The following is a 19,383-nucleotide window of genomic DNA, read 5'->3' on the forward strand; positions in this document are numbered from 1 at the left end:
AACTCAGGACCCTGCACTTGCTAGGCAAGCACTTATTCTACTGAGCTATCTCACTGGTCCCATATTATTATTAATTTATTTTTTCGGTACTGGGGATCAAACTCATGACCCTTGCGCTTGCCAATCAGGCACTTGTGTATCTTTATTATATAGTGGTACAAAACAAAAACATCTTTATAATGCCTGTGTGCCCTGGTTAGTAACGTAACCTAATGGAATCTTACATGGCTGCAGTTCTGGAGAGCGCACTTTGGAATTATCTTCCTCAGTCACTGGATTGGCTTCTCCGCTTTCCTGCCAAGGAAAGTTGCCTGTGTGAGATGCCCGCCCCCAGCGTGGCATAACCTGTGCAGTGGGCATCGTCCAGCCTCGGCTTGGCCCTTTGTCAGGGAGCAATACTGTTTAGTCATGACTTCAAACTGTTTGCCATGTTCCTTTCAAATCATCGTCCTCTGGTCAGTTTTCCACCATTCTTGCTTGGACTTCCACTTCTGACATAACCAGCCTTCTGGCCTTGCAGTTTGTACACGCCTTCATTACAATGAACATTTTAAAGTGGATTGTTTTCTCAATAAAATGTTAGCTACTGAAGGGCTAAAAAATTAATATTCTTATAGTAATGTTTCCAATATGTAGCTTAGTTAGCACAAATACACTTAATAGGTGTTTGATTAATGAGTAAGCTATTGTTATGGTTTTTAGGTTTCTTCTTGTAAGTGAAGTCAGATACTTTGATTTGCCTTATCTTCTACTTCGCAGAATTCACTGTCAGTGTTTGCCTTTTGCATATTTTTTTTTTTTTTTTTATAAGTTGGCAGTGTTCTGAGTACATGTATCAAGACTGTGGCCACTATTCTCATTCTGTGTTTCTACCTCTTACCTTAGGGTTCTAGAAGTACTTAGAACATATCTGTAGATAGGGCCTGGAGCTCGTCATAGATTCTGGATTAAGCATAAGATTCTTCTGCAGTTCTTCATTCTACTCCAGAATCATACGTAGGCAGCTTCAGACAGACAAGGGGTACACTTGAGTTTCAGAGTGTTATAAGGAATATTTCTGATGTCTCTGATAGTTGGTGTGGATGACTACAGCTCAGAGTCTGATGTGATTATTATGCCTTCAGCCCTGGACTTTGTCTCTCAAGATGAAATGTTGACACCATTGGGAAGATTGGACAAGTATGCTGCAAGTGAGAACGTGTTTAACAGGTTTGTGCTTACCATTTTCATTAATGTACACGTAGAAGAATGGCTTGGTTAATTTTAACAGGGAAAATGAAGTTACCCAGCCTGAAGTATAAGTGTTAGCATGTGCAGTCTGAGTTGCCAGGATGTACTAGTAATCATAGCATGAGCTATATGGTTGATGTTTGTGGTGTGTTTGTTTGTTTGTTTGTTTGTTTTGCCACTGGGCATATTTCTGGGGATGATGGACATTGTGTACTGAGGAGTACATTGCTCCTGCAGCAGACAGTGTCATTCCTTTGCTGTGTCACAGGTTGTGTTCAGTGCACAGGGCCACAGCAGGGGCCAGGCTCCTGCATCCTCCAGGGCCATTTCTCCAGCTGAGGTCTCTGACAGCTATGTCAGACTTCCTGGGAAACCAGAATTTTCATTTAAACTTCCTTTCTGTAATTCTACAAAATTCATATTGATAAAACATTTTACACAGTGAAAAATGAATAAAACTTCCCATTGTTATAATTGCAGGATAGCTATTTGGAGTAAGTTCCCAGAAATTTGCCAAATCAGTTTGATAAAAAGTACTTAATCTCATCTATAAAATCTATACACCCGTCTTTCACTCAGGAAATGGTACAGTTTAATGTGTTTTATAATAAAAGAGTCTATACCAAAAAGGATCCTGTCTTTTACAAGTCCAATTATTACTGCTGATGCCACTAACTCCTATATACTTTCTGTTTCTGTGCAGACAAATGGTGGCTCGGAGTTTGCTGGATACGTTGAGGGAAGTCTGCGATGATGAAAGAGACTGCGTTGCTGTTCTGGAAAGAATTAGCAGATTAGCTGATGATTCAGGTATGTGTATGTGCAGAAAAAGCAGATTCAGTATTTCTGGAAAGGATTCTTTTACCGAATTTGTGTTTCTGCAGCTATTGTAAAAGCTAGTGTGAGGGGCTGGGGAAATAGCTCAGTAGAATAAGTGCTTGCCTGGCAAGCCCAAGGGCCTGAGTTCAATCCCCAGTTCCGTCAAAAAAAAAAAAAGCTAGCATGATACTAGCAGCTAGATACCTTTAAAAGATTTCCTAAGTTACCAAACCCACTAGAGACAAGAAACAAAAAAATTCTGTTACAAAGACTCAGTTTGTAGTAGGTATAGTTTAATTGTAAAAAAGTTTTCATCAGTTAGGTCTAAGAACATTATTCTGTGTCATGTATATTAGAGCTATATTTTAGGATTAATAGAAGTTATAAAAAATAATTTAGAATCAAAGAGATGGTACTGTAGTGTTTTTAGGTAAATATAAAGTGCTTTTGTTCTGTATGCCTTCTTGCTTGCGAAGCTGTTAACCATCCATTTGTAAAGCTAAAGCTGGGCATCCCTAAGCCAGAGGCAGCAGAATCTGCTCGGAGAAGAGGTGAGCTTGCTTTGAGCCTTAGAAAATGGTGATGTTAAGGGTTTCACAGTTTGTTTAATGTAAAATACATATAACTTAAAAATACTTCGGCCAGTATTATTTTGATCATAATGTTATGGTTTGTGTCTAGGTGTCCCCCAAAGCCTCCGGCAGTCTTGGGGCAGCCTCTGGAGTTTGTGATTACTGTGGGTGTGGATGCTGCCCCTGCCCTGGGGCAGGTGATTTGCATTACAGTGTAAGGTGGGCAGAGAAGCCAGCTGCTTGAGCTGCTGCTGCCCCTTCCTTGAGCTCTTGCTCTTTGCTGCCACCATGAAAGGTTGCTCTCTGCTGCTCTGCCTTGGAGCCAGCTGAGTATGCACTGAAACCTCCAGTGACTGTGAGCTAAATAAACCTTTCCTTCTTTCATTTGGGGTGTCGGGTATTTGTCTCAGCAACAAGTGAAAAGTAACTAAGACACATGTTTTATACCAGTGCTTCATTTTACAAACATAAAAATTTTTAAAAAGCTTTTTTTTTCTTGAATCCATTACCTTTTTATTAAATGTTTTCAGTCTCTGCCAAATTTTTGATGTGTCAGCAAGTCGCATCTTTTGATTTTTAGATGACTCATTCTTTGGTAAATGATTCACTTTATGGAACTAGCTAGCTATATGAGCCTGAATTTATTTATTTATTTATTCTTTTAGGGAAGGGTCTACAGGGTGTTCAGGTCTCTCTACTGGATCGGACTCGTAGTGATCCACCTGTTTACAGCCTCCCAAGAGCTGGGGATTACAGGGGCACGTGCCACCATGCCCAGTCTCGGGAGCCTTAAATTTTAAAAATTTTCTTACAGGGTGGAAAGAATATTTGGAGTGTATTTTCTTTGTACATACATAATTGTGCTTCTATTTTGTGTTCTCAAATGGTTTTAGATAAGTCTCATCAAGTATAAATTTTACTTGTATTTTTCAACTTCAGTCAAATAACACTTCAGTTATGTGACAGGGCTTTTGGATCTGGAGACGTAATGGAGTATCCCTGTGAAAGAGCAGTGTGCTGGAGGGATAGACAGATTGGCTCAGAAATGGCAGGCTTGGGTGCTGGTCCCTCGGTCAGCAGGGAGTCCGAAGTACCTCCAGGGTGAGGGAGGAGGTGAGGGCTAGATGTAGAGGGTATGATAGGCCCATGGTAGAGATTTTACTCTTTTGTGCTTTGTAATTAATGTAGTGGATAAGCTAATTTAATGAAAAAGATGGGTGACAGGAAGAGTGATCGGAAATCCTACTGTTACAAGTTCTTTGAGAAAAACTAAAGGTCAGGAAGAGAGTCCAGATAGCTGCCTCAGTAGTTAGCCCAGGGGAGGTCACATGGACCGAGACTCCTTGCCTAGTGTGGGCCTGGTTGATTGCGAATGCCCAAGTAAGATGGTGGCTCTTGTGGAAATCCAGCTGATAGTCTTGATGATATTTCAGTTCTTACTGTTGTTGTTGTTGAGAAGTAGTTCTTTTTTTTTTTTTTTTTTTTTTTTCGGGGATTGAACTCAGGCCCTTGTGCTTGCCTGGGAAGCACTTATTCCACTGAGCCATCTCCCCAGCCCTGCTGTTGAGAAATTTGCTGGTCTCATTTTGTTTTTGTAGGTGACTTAGTCACTTTGGTCATCCCTGAGAAAAAATACCCAACATGTGCAGCACAAAGGATTGACTTCCTCTGGCTCACATTTTTAGCCCACACTTGGCCTCCAAGGCAGGAAAGCTTGGTAAGAGGGCATTGCTGCAGCCAGGAGGCAGAGAGGAGGAGCCTGGGAGATTCCCCCTTCCGGGTCTGTCCCAACCCCATGCCAGCTGTAGTGTCCCCATCATGTACTCACCATCCTGCAGCTGTGTGCGTGAGCTCTGGGGGGACATCCAGATGTAAACCAGAACAGTAGGTATTCCTGTTTCTTCCTTCTTTTGCTTTTAAAATCCCCTTTCCCTGCTATCCTGCAGTTTCATTGTGGTGTGTTTAGGTACAGATTTATCATACTCAGGATTTGCTCTGCTTCTTGAATTTGAGACTTTTTGTTTTTCCATTCTCCACCTTAAAATTTTTTTGTTATGGGTAAGTTTTTTTCATATGGTTGAGGATGTAGAACTTTTGTTAGATAAATGTGGTTTTCATGACTTTAATTGTTCTTGCTTTTCAGTCTTTTTGTCTTTCATCTGCATTTCAGCAGTTTTTGTCAGCAGGGTATCTGCTACTAGAGCCTCACCTGCCTTCTGACTGTTGAATTTTACATTGCTATTAACTCCATTTCTTTTTTCTTTCCTTTTTTTTTTTTTTTTAGGAGTGCTTGGTATTAGAACACTCTGTTGTGTCGGCTTTTTGCTAATGAGCAATCCTTTCCTAGTCTTTTTTTGTAGTTTGGCTGTATAAGCTCATTAGTGGGTCTTCACGGGACTTTGATGCTTGGGTCAGCCTCCACTGTGCTTGGAGTTGTCCTGCAGGTGCAAGGCCGTTAGTGAGTAGGGGTCGTTTCATGCTGATCTGGTGGTGTGGGTGTGCTTTTGCTGTGTGTGTAGGGACAGGCAGTTCTCAGCTGTGCTTGGATGTATAAATTTGGAGCCCAAATCAGCTACACCTATATGCCTGGGGTTTCAGAAATAATATATTAGAAGCCAATATTTTTTTAAAAAATACTGAGTATTACAACAAAAAGTATATAAACTATAAATTTTATAGCCTTATGAAGTTTCTCAAGGTGAAAAGACAGGTTCCTATAATTGGCATACACGTCATACAGAAAGCTGGTCCCTGCTTCTCCTGACTGCTCCCTCCTCCCTCTGCCCCAGGGGTAAGAACATACAGATTAGTCTGCCTGTCTGAATGGCACCATCCTTTTCTTTTGAGCACTGTTCATTTTATCCTGTTCAAGAAAGTTTTCCCTACCTCAGAGTCATGAATATTTTTTCTTGCATTATTGAATCTAGTGTCATTGTTTTTGCCTTGGACTGAAGTCTGTGTTCCATGTAGAATTCTTTCTGTATTAAACTGATAAAAGTTGTGTACATTGTGTGCAGTATGATGCTCCTAAAATTTAACCTGTGTGTTATATGAGGCAGAACACACATTCCATTCTCTTATGTGAACACGGGCAGCCAGTCACCGCAGCACTGCTTGTGTAAGTACCAGCTCTGCCTTTCCCTCATGGAGCAGCCCACGGGTCTGGGTGCGTACCTTGTCTTTGGACTGTTTGCTGGTTTCATTGATGTTTTTGCTGAAGCAGAGCCTTCTCATGGTATTGGAGACTGAACCCATGGCCTTCAAACTAAGCTATGCCCCGAACCCTTTTAAAATTTTTTTCAAGACAAGATTTCACTAAGTAAAGTTGCCCAGGCTGGGCTCAAACTTGGGGTCTCCTGACTCAGTTTCGCAGTGTGCTGGAATACAGCTGTGCCACCACATCTGACTCTGAGCATAGCTTTGAACAAATATTACTTCATGCTTAACTGAAACTGCAAGATGTGTGTCCCTTTTGCTTAAAAGAAAAAAATACATAGAAGTAATTACGAAGTGGGGGAAATTCAGGATCACAAGAGAAAATTATGCCTATAAGTCTGTTCTCATATTGTTTTTTTCTTCAAAACCAAAAGTAAGTACTACTGCTCACTTCATATGGCACAACCTCTTAGAAATTCTAAATGCTAAGATTTTTGATTTTGTTAAATGTTAAGATGTTTTGTATTGATAACATATTAATTTGTTGAGATTTGAAATTATATTGACATTCATATATGCTTATCTAAAAGTAACATTTATTTTTATTTTTTTCTGAAGGTAACTTTAACAATGCAGTCCTTATAAATGACTTGTTACTTCATAACACGTGTGTGTGTTCATGTTTTGATCACCTGACTGTCTTTCAGGTTACCTAGTCAGTCTTTTTCTTTCCCATATTTGAGCAATGAGCCCTTTGTATATTTGACCTGTTAATATTATGCCATGAAAAGAATACTGTGCTATGAAAAAACTACTATGCTGTGCATACTTTTTTCTCCTAAGCTGTTTGGCCTTTTAGCTAGTGTAGTATCTGTTACCTGTAGTGAGGTTTTCTAAGTGAAATTAGTGGGAAATTTTTTGTCTTCTCACCCCCAGGCTGAACATTTCTTCTGAAAATACCTTTCATGCTTTGAGAGCTTGAAGTTTAGACCCTTGTTTCCCTGGCTTTGATGGATGGGTTGTAGTAGGTTCTTTTAACGCTCCCCTCACCTAATTAGTTAATTTTTGCCTTATAACATACCAGGCAGTTTATCCTTTTGAAACCCAGAGATCTGAAATATGCTGTGTTTCTCTCATATAAAGTTGCCATCTGCACTTGAGTCTTTCAGGGTTTTTAAAATTATTTTTAAAATCTGTTTATCTCTTTTGATATTCTTTCTCTTTCTTACTCGTAGTCAAGTCTGGCTGTAAATCTGGAGATAGACTCTATTGAGCTTGTCGCCAGTCCTCACATTTTGTCCTACCTAGGAGGTTTTAAATCCTGGCTTTTATAGATGGTTCCTGTCATAGCGTCAGTGTAGATGTGGGTTGGATGCGTTCACCGCAGGGAGTTGCACACTGAGTGATGGAGTCTTGGGTGGCATGGTCTCCTCCTCGCCCACCCGTGTTCCTGTGTGTGGATGTGCCTAGAGCTCAGGGCTGGAGCGTGTTCTGTGCTGAGCCAGGGTGCAGGGCCCAGGCTGCCCAGAAGGTGAGAGCCCGCTGCCGTGAGAGGGCGCGTCCGCTCACATCATGTTGCCGCTGTCTCCCCAGAGCCCACGGTGCGTGCAGAGCTGATGGAGCAGGTGCCTCACCTCGCCCTGTTCTGCCAGGAGAGCCGGCCTTCCATCCCCTGCGCCTTCTCCAAGTACTTGCTGCCTGTCGTGGTGCGGTATCTGGCAGATCAGAACAACCAGGTGAGAGTGCTGTGCTCTGAAGAGTGGCCTCCCTGAGCCGTCCTACGTGATTCTGTCTTTCTCCGTTGTCGTAGGCGTGCTGAGCATCTGACAGATTAGACCCCTTCCGCGCCACCCTGGGCCGCCTGGTCCCTGGACTCCTGAGCCGTCCTATGTGTTTCTGTCTTTCTCCGTTGTTGTAGGCGTGCTGAACATCTGACAGATTAGACCCCTTCCGTGCCGCCCTGGGCCGCCTGATCCCTGGACTCTGATTTGGCCCCTCATAGATGCCCTTGGGAACGTTGGCTTTGCGAGGCATTCTTCCAGGGATGGCTTTTGTATTCCGCTTCCTCTCTCACCATAGGCTACCCACCCCCTTTTCCCGTAGGTGAGAAAAACGAGCCAGGCAGCTCTGCTGGCACTGCTGGAGCAGGAGCTGATTGAGCGCTTTGATGTGGAGACCAGAGTGTGCCCTGTCCTCATCGAGCTGACTGCACCCGACAGCAATGACGACGTGAAAACAGAGGCCGTGGCTGTAAGTAGGACAGCGTTTTCTGTGCGCTGCTAGCAGGCAGAACACACTCTTTGCATGTCAGGGTGGCCTGTCTCGTGTAACACAGCCCTGATGAGGTAGCCACCTAACTGTTCCATCTGAAATACAATGGAGGTAGGCAGGTGCACCAAGGCTTATGGAGAAAAGGTGGTCTCCACACAGCAAGACTGTAAGAAGGAGCTGTAAATTCATCATTTTGTCGAAATGGAAAACTGAAGTGGCTACTGCAGTGCCATCCAACAACATTTGAATGCCTTCGGTCGTTGCTGAGTATTTTTCTAGACACTGCATAAGGACGGTGGAAGTGAAAGACGCGGACCTTGGTGCCTGCCCATGCTATAATGTTGGAGAGAAGAGCAGTATTCAGGGCCGGGGTGCAGCTCAGCAGCACAGCACTTGCCTCGCCAGTACAAGGTCATGAATTCGATTCCCAGTACAAAAAAAGTCATGCAAGAAATCAGCAGTAATTATTTAAAGAATATGCAGATTGTTAAGCCATTGTGCGCATAATAAAGCCAGACTGAATAGGTTTTTTGGTTACTTTTTTTTTTTTTTAATTTATGTATTTGGTACAGGGTCCCGCTGTGCAGCTCAGATTCATAACGATCCTCCTGTCTCAGCCTCCTGAACACTGGGATTACAGGTGTGCACCATCAGGCCTGGTTTCAGTGGCTGGCTCCATGGGCCCAGGATAGGGCCAGCACAGTATGCAGTACCAGTGATTGAACCAGGGTCCTTGCACTTGCCAGGCAGGGACTTACACCTCTGAGCTAGCTCCATGGCACCTGGTTTGCTTTTTCAAAACATGGTTAGTAAATACTCTTTTAAGTGTTGAAAGGCTAAGATAAATAGATCATAAGTTAGAATTTAGCAGTATCAGCTGTGATTCACATCTGTGGTACTTGAGTTCCGATATTAACAATTCTGATGGTAAATTAGGAAAGTAATAAATTGAACTAAAATATATTCAGATCAGTTCATTTGGGTAGTGAGCATTCACCCATTATACCTAAAGTAATATAATTGCTTTAAAAATCCTTGTTGCTATAAACAAAATTGCACCCAAATGTTATGGTGCTTCTTGATCATAAATTAGATGATACCTCTAGTTTCTTTCTCTGTGTCTTGGTTACTGTTCTCTCATTGCTGGGACAAACACCTGACACTCAAAATTAGGGAAGGAAATGTTTGTTTAGCTCAGTTGATGGAGACTTCGTCCATACTCGGCTGGCTCCAGGGCAGAACGGCACTTGGCAGAAGGCAGCAGTTCATGGCAACAGCAAACAGCAGGAGCAAATGCAAAGCGTAGCAGCAGCAGCGGCGACGGAGAGGGGTCTGTCTCCCTTGTGTTGCATTCAGGCTGTCCGCCCAGGCTGGGGAAGCACTCACACCCACAATCCCAGCGGATCAGGAGCTCATCACAGACTCTAGCAGTCTGCCCCTGCCTGCATGAGGCTTTGGGGGGACAACTAGATGCAAACTGTAACACTCTTGAAAAATTTCCTGATTTTATTTTTATTTTTAGATAGTTACCAGTTGATAATATATGTAGATTTTTTTTTTTTCCTCAGTGATTTTTGAAATAAGGTCTTTCTATGTAGTTCAGGCTGGCCTTGAACTCACCATGTAGCCCACACTGGCCTCAAACTCATGGTGGTTCTTCTGCCTCAGCCTCCTAAGTGCTGGGGTTACAGGGCATGTACCTCCATGCCCAGTTCAATATTTTTATTGAAGTGAAATTTACATAACATAAAATTAGTCATCTTAAAAGTGTATTGTTGAGTCAATGACTGCTTCTACCTAATTTTAAAACATTTTTAGAACTCTCTCAGGAAAGGAAATCACAGTGCAATAACTGTTGGTTTATGTTAAGCAGAATTTAACTTTGCTATATTACAGTTTTGTTGAGATTTAAAAGTGACAGAACATTCTAATACAAGAGTGTCCGGCATCGAAGGCCTCTTAACAGTTGGCTTGTATTTGTTGTGTTGTGCTCTGCATTGGCTCCCAATTAGTCTCTAAAAGAGGACTAATTAAGGACTAGTTCATTCTAATAAATTCAGTTGTCTTAGAATAACTTTGGGATTTTAACTAGGTTTTGCATAATGATTATTCCAAAAACAAAGCTGGCCTTGGGTCTTAGAAAATGTTTAGGGCCTGGGAGATGGCTCAGTAGAACAAGTGTTTGCCAAGGGCCTGAGTTCAAACCTCGGTTCTGCGGAAAAAAAAAAAAAAAAGAAAAGAAAATGTTTATACTCTGCAGTTCTGAAGATGTTTGATTAGGAATCATGTTGAATCTGTAAATCCGTTTGAGGGGAGTTAGCAGCCTCAGTGTGCCTGAACATGACACATCTCTCCATGGATGTGTTTATATTGCTGCACTGGCGATTCAGCGGTAGAATTCTTGCCTGCCGTTTATGTATTTATTTATGGGTTTGATTTATATTGTCATTGTTTTATAATATTCAGGAGAATGATCTTACATGTATTTTGTTAGATTTCATATTTTTAACATTGTGAATGGTATTATTTTTCAAGCATTCTAGTTTTTATTGCTAATGAATAGAAACAGGTTTTTGTGTTTCAATATATATCCTGCAGCCTTCTTAATCTCACTTAAGAAGTTCTGATGACTTTTTTATAGATTCCTTGGGATGTTCTATATAGACAGCATGTTGTGTATGAATAAAGAGCACTTTTTCCTTCCCATTCTATATGCCTTTTACTTTGTATTGTCGTTCCAGTCCAGTCTGGGAATAGATATAGTTGTAAATGATGATAGGTCATCATAATTCTTTCTGTATGAAGTGTGAGTGTAGTTTCATTATAGAGCGCTCACTTCCCTATAAGGTGGATCCTCCTCACTTGGGTAGAGCTGTGTCCTGGCTTTCTTTGAGCTGAAGCTTTGCAGAACCAGGGCACAGTTTGATTTCTTGCCATGCTGTGCGAGGCAGGGCTGCCTGTGTGTGCTGTCTGCTCCACAGTGCAGGATATTCAGTCCAGACTCTCTATACAGTCATTGTAAAAAAAAAAAAAAAAAACAGAGAGTTTTGTTGTTGGATTTTAAATTTATCAGCAAAATTAACTAATGAGTAAATAATGTGAAATGAATTTTTTAGGGTTTTCTGTGGCTTTCTTTATGTTTAGTATTTATTGGTTAATTTTGCTGATATCACTTAGTATCTGTTTTTGTTTCCTTCTTAGAATATGATAGAAGTAATAATTGGCTGGGAGTGTACTCTGATACATGTGATATAACGGTGCCACACTGTAGTGTGGATTGGAGTTACTGTAATTGAGAAAGCCTTAAAGATATTTGCGGCGCTCCTTTCCTTGTTGTAGATAATGTGCAAGATGGCGCCAATGGTTGGGAAGGACATCACGGAACGCCTCATCCTCCCTCGCTTCTGTGAGATGTGTTGTGACTGCCGGATGTTCCATGTTCGGAAGGTATTGGGAGAATCACTCTCCTTCCTTTTTTGAACATAAGATTCTATTGAGCAGTGTACTGACATGTGAAATTTAATACATTATCTTTAAGGAAGTGCGTATGTGTTAATATTTTGAAATGTCAGCAGTGCTTTTGTTGTCAGGTCTGTGCAGCTAATTTTGGGGATATTTGCAGTGTCGTTGGCCAGCAAGCCACTGAGGAAATGTTGGTAAGTACAGCAGGTCAGCAGAGTAAGCAGGCAGAGGAGTGCATGCAGGCCGAAACACATTGACCCCAAGTTTATTAGCACAGTCCATGACTTGAAACTAGAAAGATGACTTGAGTTTAGAAGTTTAACTTTGGGTAACCTGAGCACTTGACTCGTGCTTTGCTAAAGACAGTTTGGGAAGCACAAAATTATTTTTACCTTTACCACTTCTATTAAGTAAATCAATTGTAGTTTTTTCAGCTGAGCTTTAATTTGATTGCACCCCTCAAGGCTTTGGTGGCACAGTCCATCCACAGCTGGTTAGCTCTGAGTGGTAGGACATAGGCCTCGTGGTTGGCACTCTCGGGGCACACTGCCACGAATGTCTGCATGGTCTGTGGAGCGCAAGTCAGGTACAGGCTGTTGGGTAATAGAACGGCATTTGTGGGGAGTTTTTGTGTTTGTAGAGTCAGTTATGAATTAGATGTAGTTTATTAAGCACTACAAAGTATTGGTATTAGACAATTTCCTACTTAAGAAAACCCATTGTTTAAGACTGGAACAGGAAATGGAAACAGTCGCCACAGAGCTCTGTCTGTGACTAACGCACCCTCCTCTGGCATAGCTGCCCAGGTTTTTCCAGCTTTGTTCTGACAATGTGTGGGGAGTCCGCAAGGCGTGTGCCGAGTGCTTCATGGCAGTCTCGTGTGCAACATGTCAAGAAGTCCGACGGACCAAGTTATCAGCACTGTTTATTAATTTGATCAGTGATCCTTCACGCTGGGTATGATCATTTATCATTTTCCTAAAATTATACTTTTGAGTGTTTTAAAGTAAACATTTCATGATTTCAGAAATAATTTATGCCTGGCACGGTGGTACACGCCTGTGATCCCAGGTACTTGGGAAGCTGAGGCAGGATGAGTGTAAGTTTGGGCAACCTGGCGAGTGCTTGTCTGGCATGAACTAACCCCTGGGTTCAATTCTCCTGCTGCTAATTAAATAAATGAATAGTACATTGTGATTTAATTTGTTATCTGTCAGTTCATACTTTGAAGAGTATCAGTAAAAAAACAATCAGGAGTTTGTTTCTGGTAACTGGATACTGTTTCCTTGCAAATGTGAATTGCGCAGGTCTTCTCTCAGTTGGTGTGCTGTGTGACTGTCACAGGTTTAGGTGCTGGCCTTGTGTTGCTAGAGCTGAGGTGCACATTAGATGAGATCATTTGGGGGAACACCTGGGCACGCTATGCCCTGCGTGGGCTGTGAGGCTCACTTCCGCTGCTGGAGTTCTGCGAAGGGGAGGGTCTTGGCATCCGTGCCGTAGAGCCACTCTGCAGTTTTTACATGACTTTGCTTGGTTTTTGTTATCATAGTAATAATTTATTACCACTTCATAATGGCTTCAGTGAAGGAGTTAGGAAGTGTTCCCTCCTCTTCGTCTCCCTCCTGTTTCTCCTAGTTAACGAAGAATTGGCATTCCTTTTCCTTTAAATCATTGATAGAATCTGGTGGTAAAGGCACTTGGGCCTGGGCCTTTCTTTCTGGGTGGCTTTAATTTTTCTGACTTTTATTTGTAACAAGCTCAGAGATAATACAACAACCAGAGAATAATAAATTCGTGCATAATTGGGGGTTCTGAAACTGGGAATCAACTCAGTATCTTGTACTTGCTAGGCAGGCACTGTGCCACTGAACTGTATGTCTAGCCCATACATATAATTTTTTCTTTTTTTTTTTTTTTGCATTTTAGGGAAGGGGCTACGAGTTGTTCAGGGTCTCACTACTAGATCAGAAATTAAAATTAAACTGTGAGTCCCACTAAGGAACAAAAACAACTACTGGATCAGACTCCTGGTGATCCCCCCGCCACCATGCCCTGTCTCCGCATACGCATTTTAAATGTGCAGAGATCCTGTCACAACGTCCTAGAAGGGGGATGCTAGACCTGAGGATACTCACTGTATGGTGCACTTGACGTTTAGGAACACCATTTCCTCCGTTGGGACACTCCTTTTGGCTGGATCCATCCCATGCCTTCCATAAAGCTTAGCTTCAGTTGTTTGTTTGTGGTTCTGGGAATTGAACCCAGGACCTTCACACTGAGCTGTGTTCCCAGCCCTTTTTTGCATTTGTGTTTTATTTTGAGGCAGGGTTTGGTTAAGTCCTCATGGCTAGGCTGAGCTTGAATTTGTGAACTTCCTTCCTTAGCATCGTAGTCATTGGGATTACAGGTGCACCACTGTGCCTGGCTCCAGTGTTTTAACCCTGACTTAGCACAGAAGCAGACATGAAGTAGGGTTCTATAAGCAACCCTCCCTCGTGGCCCCCCCGGTTGTTGGAGGCACCTTGCAGTGCTGTTGCAGATGGACTTGGGTGTTTCCTTCCTGAAAACCTTCAGTGGTATAGTGCATCCAGTTGGCTTTCTTACTGTTTTCTTTTTTTTGGTGGAACTGGGGATTGAACTCAGGCCCTTGCACTTGCCAGGGAAGCACTTACTCTACTGAGCTGTCTCCCCGGCCCCCTTGCTGTTTTTTTCTGTTTGGTAATTTTAGCATTCATTTTTTTTTTTTTTTTTCTTGAGGGCAAAAAAAGTTGTTTTTAAAGATGTACTATATGTGAATATCATAAGATCTTGTATTCCTATAGTGATTAAATATATAAACAGAATAACAATTGAAAGTAAAGGAGAAAAAATAATTTATAAAGACTTTTAAATCTCATTTGAAGAATGATTTATAGTTCTGAATCTGGGTTTCTTTTAGAAAAGCCTTATTATTATTACCCTAAACATACTGTAACTTTGGTATATGGGAAGTAGATGATTAAATATGGGGATAGGTGTGTGTTACTTACAAAATTATTGGGGCCGGGGAGATGGCTCAGTGGAATAAGTGCTTCCCTGGCAAGTGCAAGGGCCTGAGTTCAATCCCTGGTTCCACCAGGGGGAAAAAAAAATATTTTGCATGGTGTGGTGGTGCACACCTCTAATCCCATACATCTGAGGCTAAGGCAGGAAAATCACAAATTTAAGCTCATCAGAGGTTAACTTAGCAACTTAATGAGACCTTGTCTCAAAAACTGACCTAGAGATGTTGCTTGGCGTGACAGCCTTGTAGACCCAGTCCCAGTGCCACCAACAAACAGATGAACTTCTGTGCTTACGCGATTGTCCTGCCTTCCTTCTCAGGTACGCCAAGCAGCCTTTCAGTCCCTGGGACCTTTCATATCAACCTTTGCTAATCCATCCAGCTCAGGCCAGTATTTTAAAGAAGAAAGCAAAAGTTCAGAAGATATGTCGGAAGATAAAAATAGGTACGATTTTAAAACACTTAAAAACTTACTCTGTGAGCATCATTTCTGTTACTTTATATTCTTTTGAGACTGTTTCTCTTAAAAGTAAAACTTGGTTAATATTTTCATAAAATTTCATTTATAAAAGATAGAAGTTACTATCTCTTCAGGTAGTTACATATTAAATTAGAAGATACATATGATCAACTTAGCTTAATGCCTGTACACAAAACTGAATGGTGTATTTTATAGTGTTTGAGTATGCTTATTTAATAAATTATTGACCTAGTAAATTGTTGATATTTAGAATATAAAAGGTGACGCTTATACTCTTTAAATGTTTCTTTAAAATTTGTTTTTAAGGAGTGAAGCCTAGTTTAGTGGGTTTCTTGCATATTGTCCATTTCTATTATTTTTCCTTTGAGTCAGTTAATTAATGTGATCTGGATTCTTTGCCTACAGAATAATTGTGTTTCATTTGAGGGATTGAGCATTTTAATGATTAGTCCTAAATTAGTTTCCTTATTAACTAAAATATCTCTTATATATTAATCTACCATGCTAATTAAATTATTAAAGCTTAAAAAGTCAACTCTGATACTTACTTTACAAAACTTTTTGTGTTAATAATTTTCAGTTGAACCTTAATTTCTTTTTTTTTTTTTTTCCCCTATATTTTAGGGAGGGGTCTACAGAGTGTTCAGGGTGTTACTACGAGATCGGACTCATAGTGGTTGTCCTGTTTACGGCCTCCCAAGACTGGGATTATAGGCGCGCACTACAATGCCCAGTCTTAACTGCTGTCTGAGCATGGCAGGCCTGGGGATTGAAACCTCTGCTTGCAGGCACTTTAATCCACTGAGCTACTTGGCCGGCCCTTTCTTGAAGTTTTGATTTAGCAGTTCTTCCTTCCTTCTCTGCTGCCTTGTTTTATCTTTTTGCCCATTCTCCCACTGTCCTGCCGAATAGCCAAACAAACGTGAGGTGCTGTTTTTTGTAAAAGAAGTAAAACTCACTCTAACTCTTGTCTTCCTAGCAAGCAAAGTCTCGATTGTTTTGAAAACAGCAGCCAGAAGCAGCTTGACACAAATGATGGAGGGGTAGAAATGTTATGTTTTTTTATTTTTGAAGTGGGCATACTTTTTTTTTACTGTGGATTTAAGTGTACTGAAGACTATATAACTTTTAAATCTGGAGAGGGCCTAGGAAGTGAAGGTCTAGCACAGAGAGCCCTGTGGTGCAGGATCTGGACAGGGCCAGATGGTAAATATTACCACTGTCACTATCCGAGCTCCGCAGTCTCTCGGCCAGCCCCAGGCAGGATGCGGCTGGAGGGCGTGGCTGTGTTCTAGTGAGACCTTGGAAGCCATCCATGTGGCTGCTGAGGCCGTGCTTGCTGACTGGCCTTGTGCTGAATAGAGCTATTTAAAGGTAGTTTAATTCCTTAATTCTTTTTCCATTGTGATGTGCCGTGTCCGCGGCAGGTCAGTGCTGTTTTTACAGCATCAGTGTTCACTGCAGCTTGAGGCTTTGTTGCGTTGTGCTGGTGTGGTGCCGGAAGAGAGTGCTGGCACCAGGAGAAGGAGCTGGGCTCAATATTGTAAGTGCGTCTGCACGTGCTGTCTTGTAGCGATATAAAGGAGGAGTCCTGTATGTCATTAAGCCTCTGCCTCCTCCGTTAAGCAGCCCGGGCTTTGGTTCTAAGCTGCTGTTCCAGTGGATTGCTGTTGCATGCTTCACTGAGCACCTCCCCTGAAGCACCGTAAATGGATAGCTGGAGCTTGGTCCCTGGTCCTGAGGTCCTCTCAGCTTCTTAGAACTCCAGTTTGTCAGGTGAATGGAAGCAAGGGCATCTTTGAGCCTACATATCCTTTGCCACTTGTTCATTGCATAGCGTTTCACCCTGGCTGAGGACCATTTGCTGTCTCTTCCTGCTGTCTTAAGAACTCAGTGACTGCAAACATCTGCACTGACCAAATGTTTCTTTCAGTCATCAGGTTTATTCCCACTTTTTCAAGTGTTCTAGCTACTTCTAGAAAGAGAATTAAATGTTCAAACTTGTAAGATAAGCATTATTTTTTCTATTTACTAAAGTTACATTGGCCTCTTAATGCACTGTGTTCTTTGGTTCATTCTGCCTTTGTTGTGGCTGCCCTCTGCAAAGCCACTGTGTTCTGGCTGTGTCCTCTTTGGACAAAGGTGACAGCAGTGTGGGTACTGCTGCAGGTCACTTCTCCCAGAGCCCCTGCCTGCTTCCCAGGGAACTCAGAGTTCTCTGTCTTTGCTGCCAGCCACACTGGAACTGGTGTCTTAATTGTGTATTTCTGTGTGTCACACAGCAGGCGACAGTGGGCTGGCTCTAGTTTTTATCCTTATTTGTACTAGCCCCTTCACTGAGCCTGCCACACAGTTGGCATTTATTAATCTGAAATGAATGATCTGAAAAACAATAATTTGATTTCAAAAACCTTAACTGAACCACAAGTCTGTTCAGCTTTCTGCTGTATATGTAGAATAAAATGGGCTGTTACTGGCACATACCAGGAGGTCTCCCCAGGGGCACCCTTCCCTTGGTGGAGTTACTGCCTGGGACAGTGCTTGCAAGCTGCTCCTGAAGGGCTGTCTGCTTTCTGAACCCAGCGCTCTTGAGCTGGATGTCCTCGGATTCATCTTGTGCTAGGAATGCCTGGGTTTCATCTCAGGTACCAGAGCCTCTCCTGAGTGGCTCCGAGGATGTTATCCGGAAAGGCAGTGAAGGTTCTCGTTGAGAGCAACTTCTAACAGGTCCTCTGCTGCATTTGTGCTGCATCTCCAGGAGCTGAGATGCTGTGTGCAGGGCTCAGGTTGCCTTGGTTCTACAGCCACAGGTGCTTGGATAGCAGCACCTAGAGGGCTGGCAGAGAAAACCTGAGGGCTTGCCATTCAGGAGCTTGGTATACAACAATCATAATCGATTTTTAGAGGCTTAGCACTTTTGATAGTTTGAAGCCACACATGCAGTAATTTTTTGCAGAACTTAATATGGAAAACCTTTGTATGTAAGTTTGCAGTCTGGAGGTACTCCTAAGTTTGCATTTGTTGGGTGAGCAGAAAAACTCTGAGTCATCTTGTTGCTGTGAATATTGAAATTTAATCTCCATATGGGTGAGACAGTGATTAAAGAATTCAACCCCCAGAATAATTTTACATCCTCGAAAGCCATTTAATTAAGTCTTTTGTATGTGTTTTAAGTGAAAGTTTCAGGGCCTGCCAAATAGTTCAGCGGATTAAAGTGCCTGCTCAGGCAGATGCAGCAGCAGGGGTTCGATCCCCAGCGTGCCCTGCCATCCCTGCCCCCAGGGCACACTGAGGCAGGCAATTAAGACTGGGCATGGTGGCATGAGCTTGTAATCCCAGCTTTTGGGAGGCTGAACACAGGCAGATCACAATGAGTCTGATCTATGTAGTGAGACCCTACAGACCCTGTAGACCCTGTCCTAAAATATTAAGAAAAAAATTTAAATGAAAGTTTCTTAAATTTGTCAGATAGTAAATGGAGTTTTTTTAAGCTTTACTCTTTTGTTCTTTTCCATCATGTTGCTTTAAAATAATTTATTTGAATGATTTCAGAAAAATTACAGAAATGATCTCATTTCTTTTATTCAAATTCTTCAAATATTATTTTATCATATATGCTTACTGTTTTTCTGAACTCTTTGAGAATATGTTTTACTTATTTATTTTTTATGTATTTTTAGTACAGGGTCTACAGGGTCTCACTGTGGATCCAGCTCGTGGTGATCCACCCATTTTCAGCCTCCCAAGCCCTGAGATTACAGGCGTGCGCCACCATGCCCAGTCTTATTTGCATCTCAGCATGCCCCAGGGATGGGGCTGGCTGGGCAAGCCGGGTATTAAACCCCTGGCCCCTACATCTGCCTCAGCAGGTGCTTTAATCCTCTGAGCTAACTGGCCGGCCCAACAAGAATACATTTTAGACAGGATATTGTTTTTACCTCTTAAATATTTCACTGTGTATAGCATGAGAACACAGACATTTATCGGTAACTGACATTAAGTGATTGAAACCAAGCATGGTGATGCATGCCTGTGATCCCTGTACTCAGGAGGCTGAGGTAGGAGAATCACCATGAGTTTGAGGCCAGCCTGAGATACATAGTAAATTCAAGACCAGCCTGGACTACACAATGAAATCTTATCTCAAAAACAAAAACAATAATAATTGATACATTCTCTAATCACATTTCACCATAAATGTTCTATATAAGAAAAGGAAAAAAAAATGCTTTTTAATAAAATACTGTTGGAAAATTCTGTATTTGAAAGCACATTTGTTTTGCGTAAGAGCACTAGAGGCTCCACTGCTAGTGGGAATGTAGACTGGTGCAACCATTATGGAAATCAGT

General features: G+C 42.0%; 1 protein-coding gene across 1 annotated transcript in view; it reads left to right on the top strand.

Moving 5' to 3' along the window:
• Ppp4r1 (protein phosphatase 4 regulatory subunit 1) overlaps positions 1-19,383 on the top strand; it is a 58,474-nt gene that overhangs the window by 14,790 nt on the left and 24,301 nt on the right. Inside the window, exons 3-10 of the mRNA XM_012517818.2 lie at positions 1,074-1,209; positions 1,934-2,040; positions 7,371-7,513; positions 7,881-8,027; positions 11,388-11,495; positions 11,639-11,704; positions 12,309-12,467; positions 14,874-14,998. Coding sequence (XP_012373272.2) covers positions 1,074-1,209; positions 1,934-2,040; positions 7,371-7,513; positions 7,881-8,027; positions 11,388-11,495; positions 11,639-11,704; positions 12,309-12,467; positions 14,874-14,998 — 991 coding nt within the window. The remainder of the gene's footprint in view (positions 1-1,073; positions 1,210-1,933; positions 2,041-7,370; positions 7,514-7,880; positions 8,028-11,387; positions 11,496-11,638; positions 11,705-12,308; positions 12,468-14,873; positions 14,999-19,383) is intronic.

This window comes from Octodon degus, unplaced genomic scaffold (assembly GCF_000260255.1).
Source record: "Octodon degus isolate 3935 unplaced genomic scaffold, OctDeg1.0 scaffold00216, whole genome shotgun sequence".
Lineage (NCBI taxonomy): Eukaryota > Metazoa > Chordata > Mammalia > Rodentia > Octodontidae > Octodon > Octodon degus.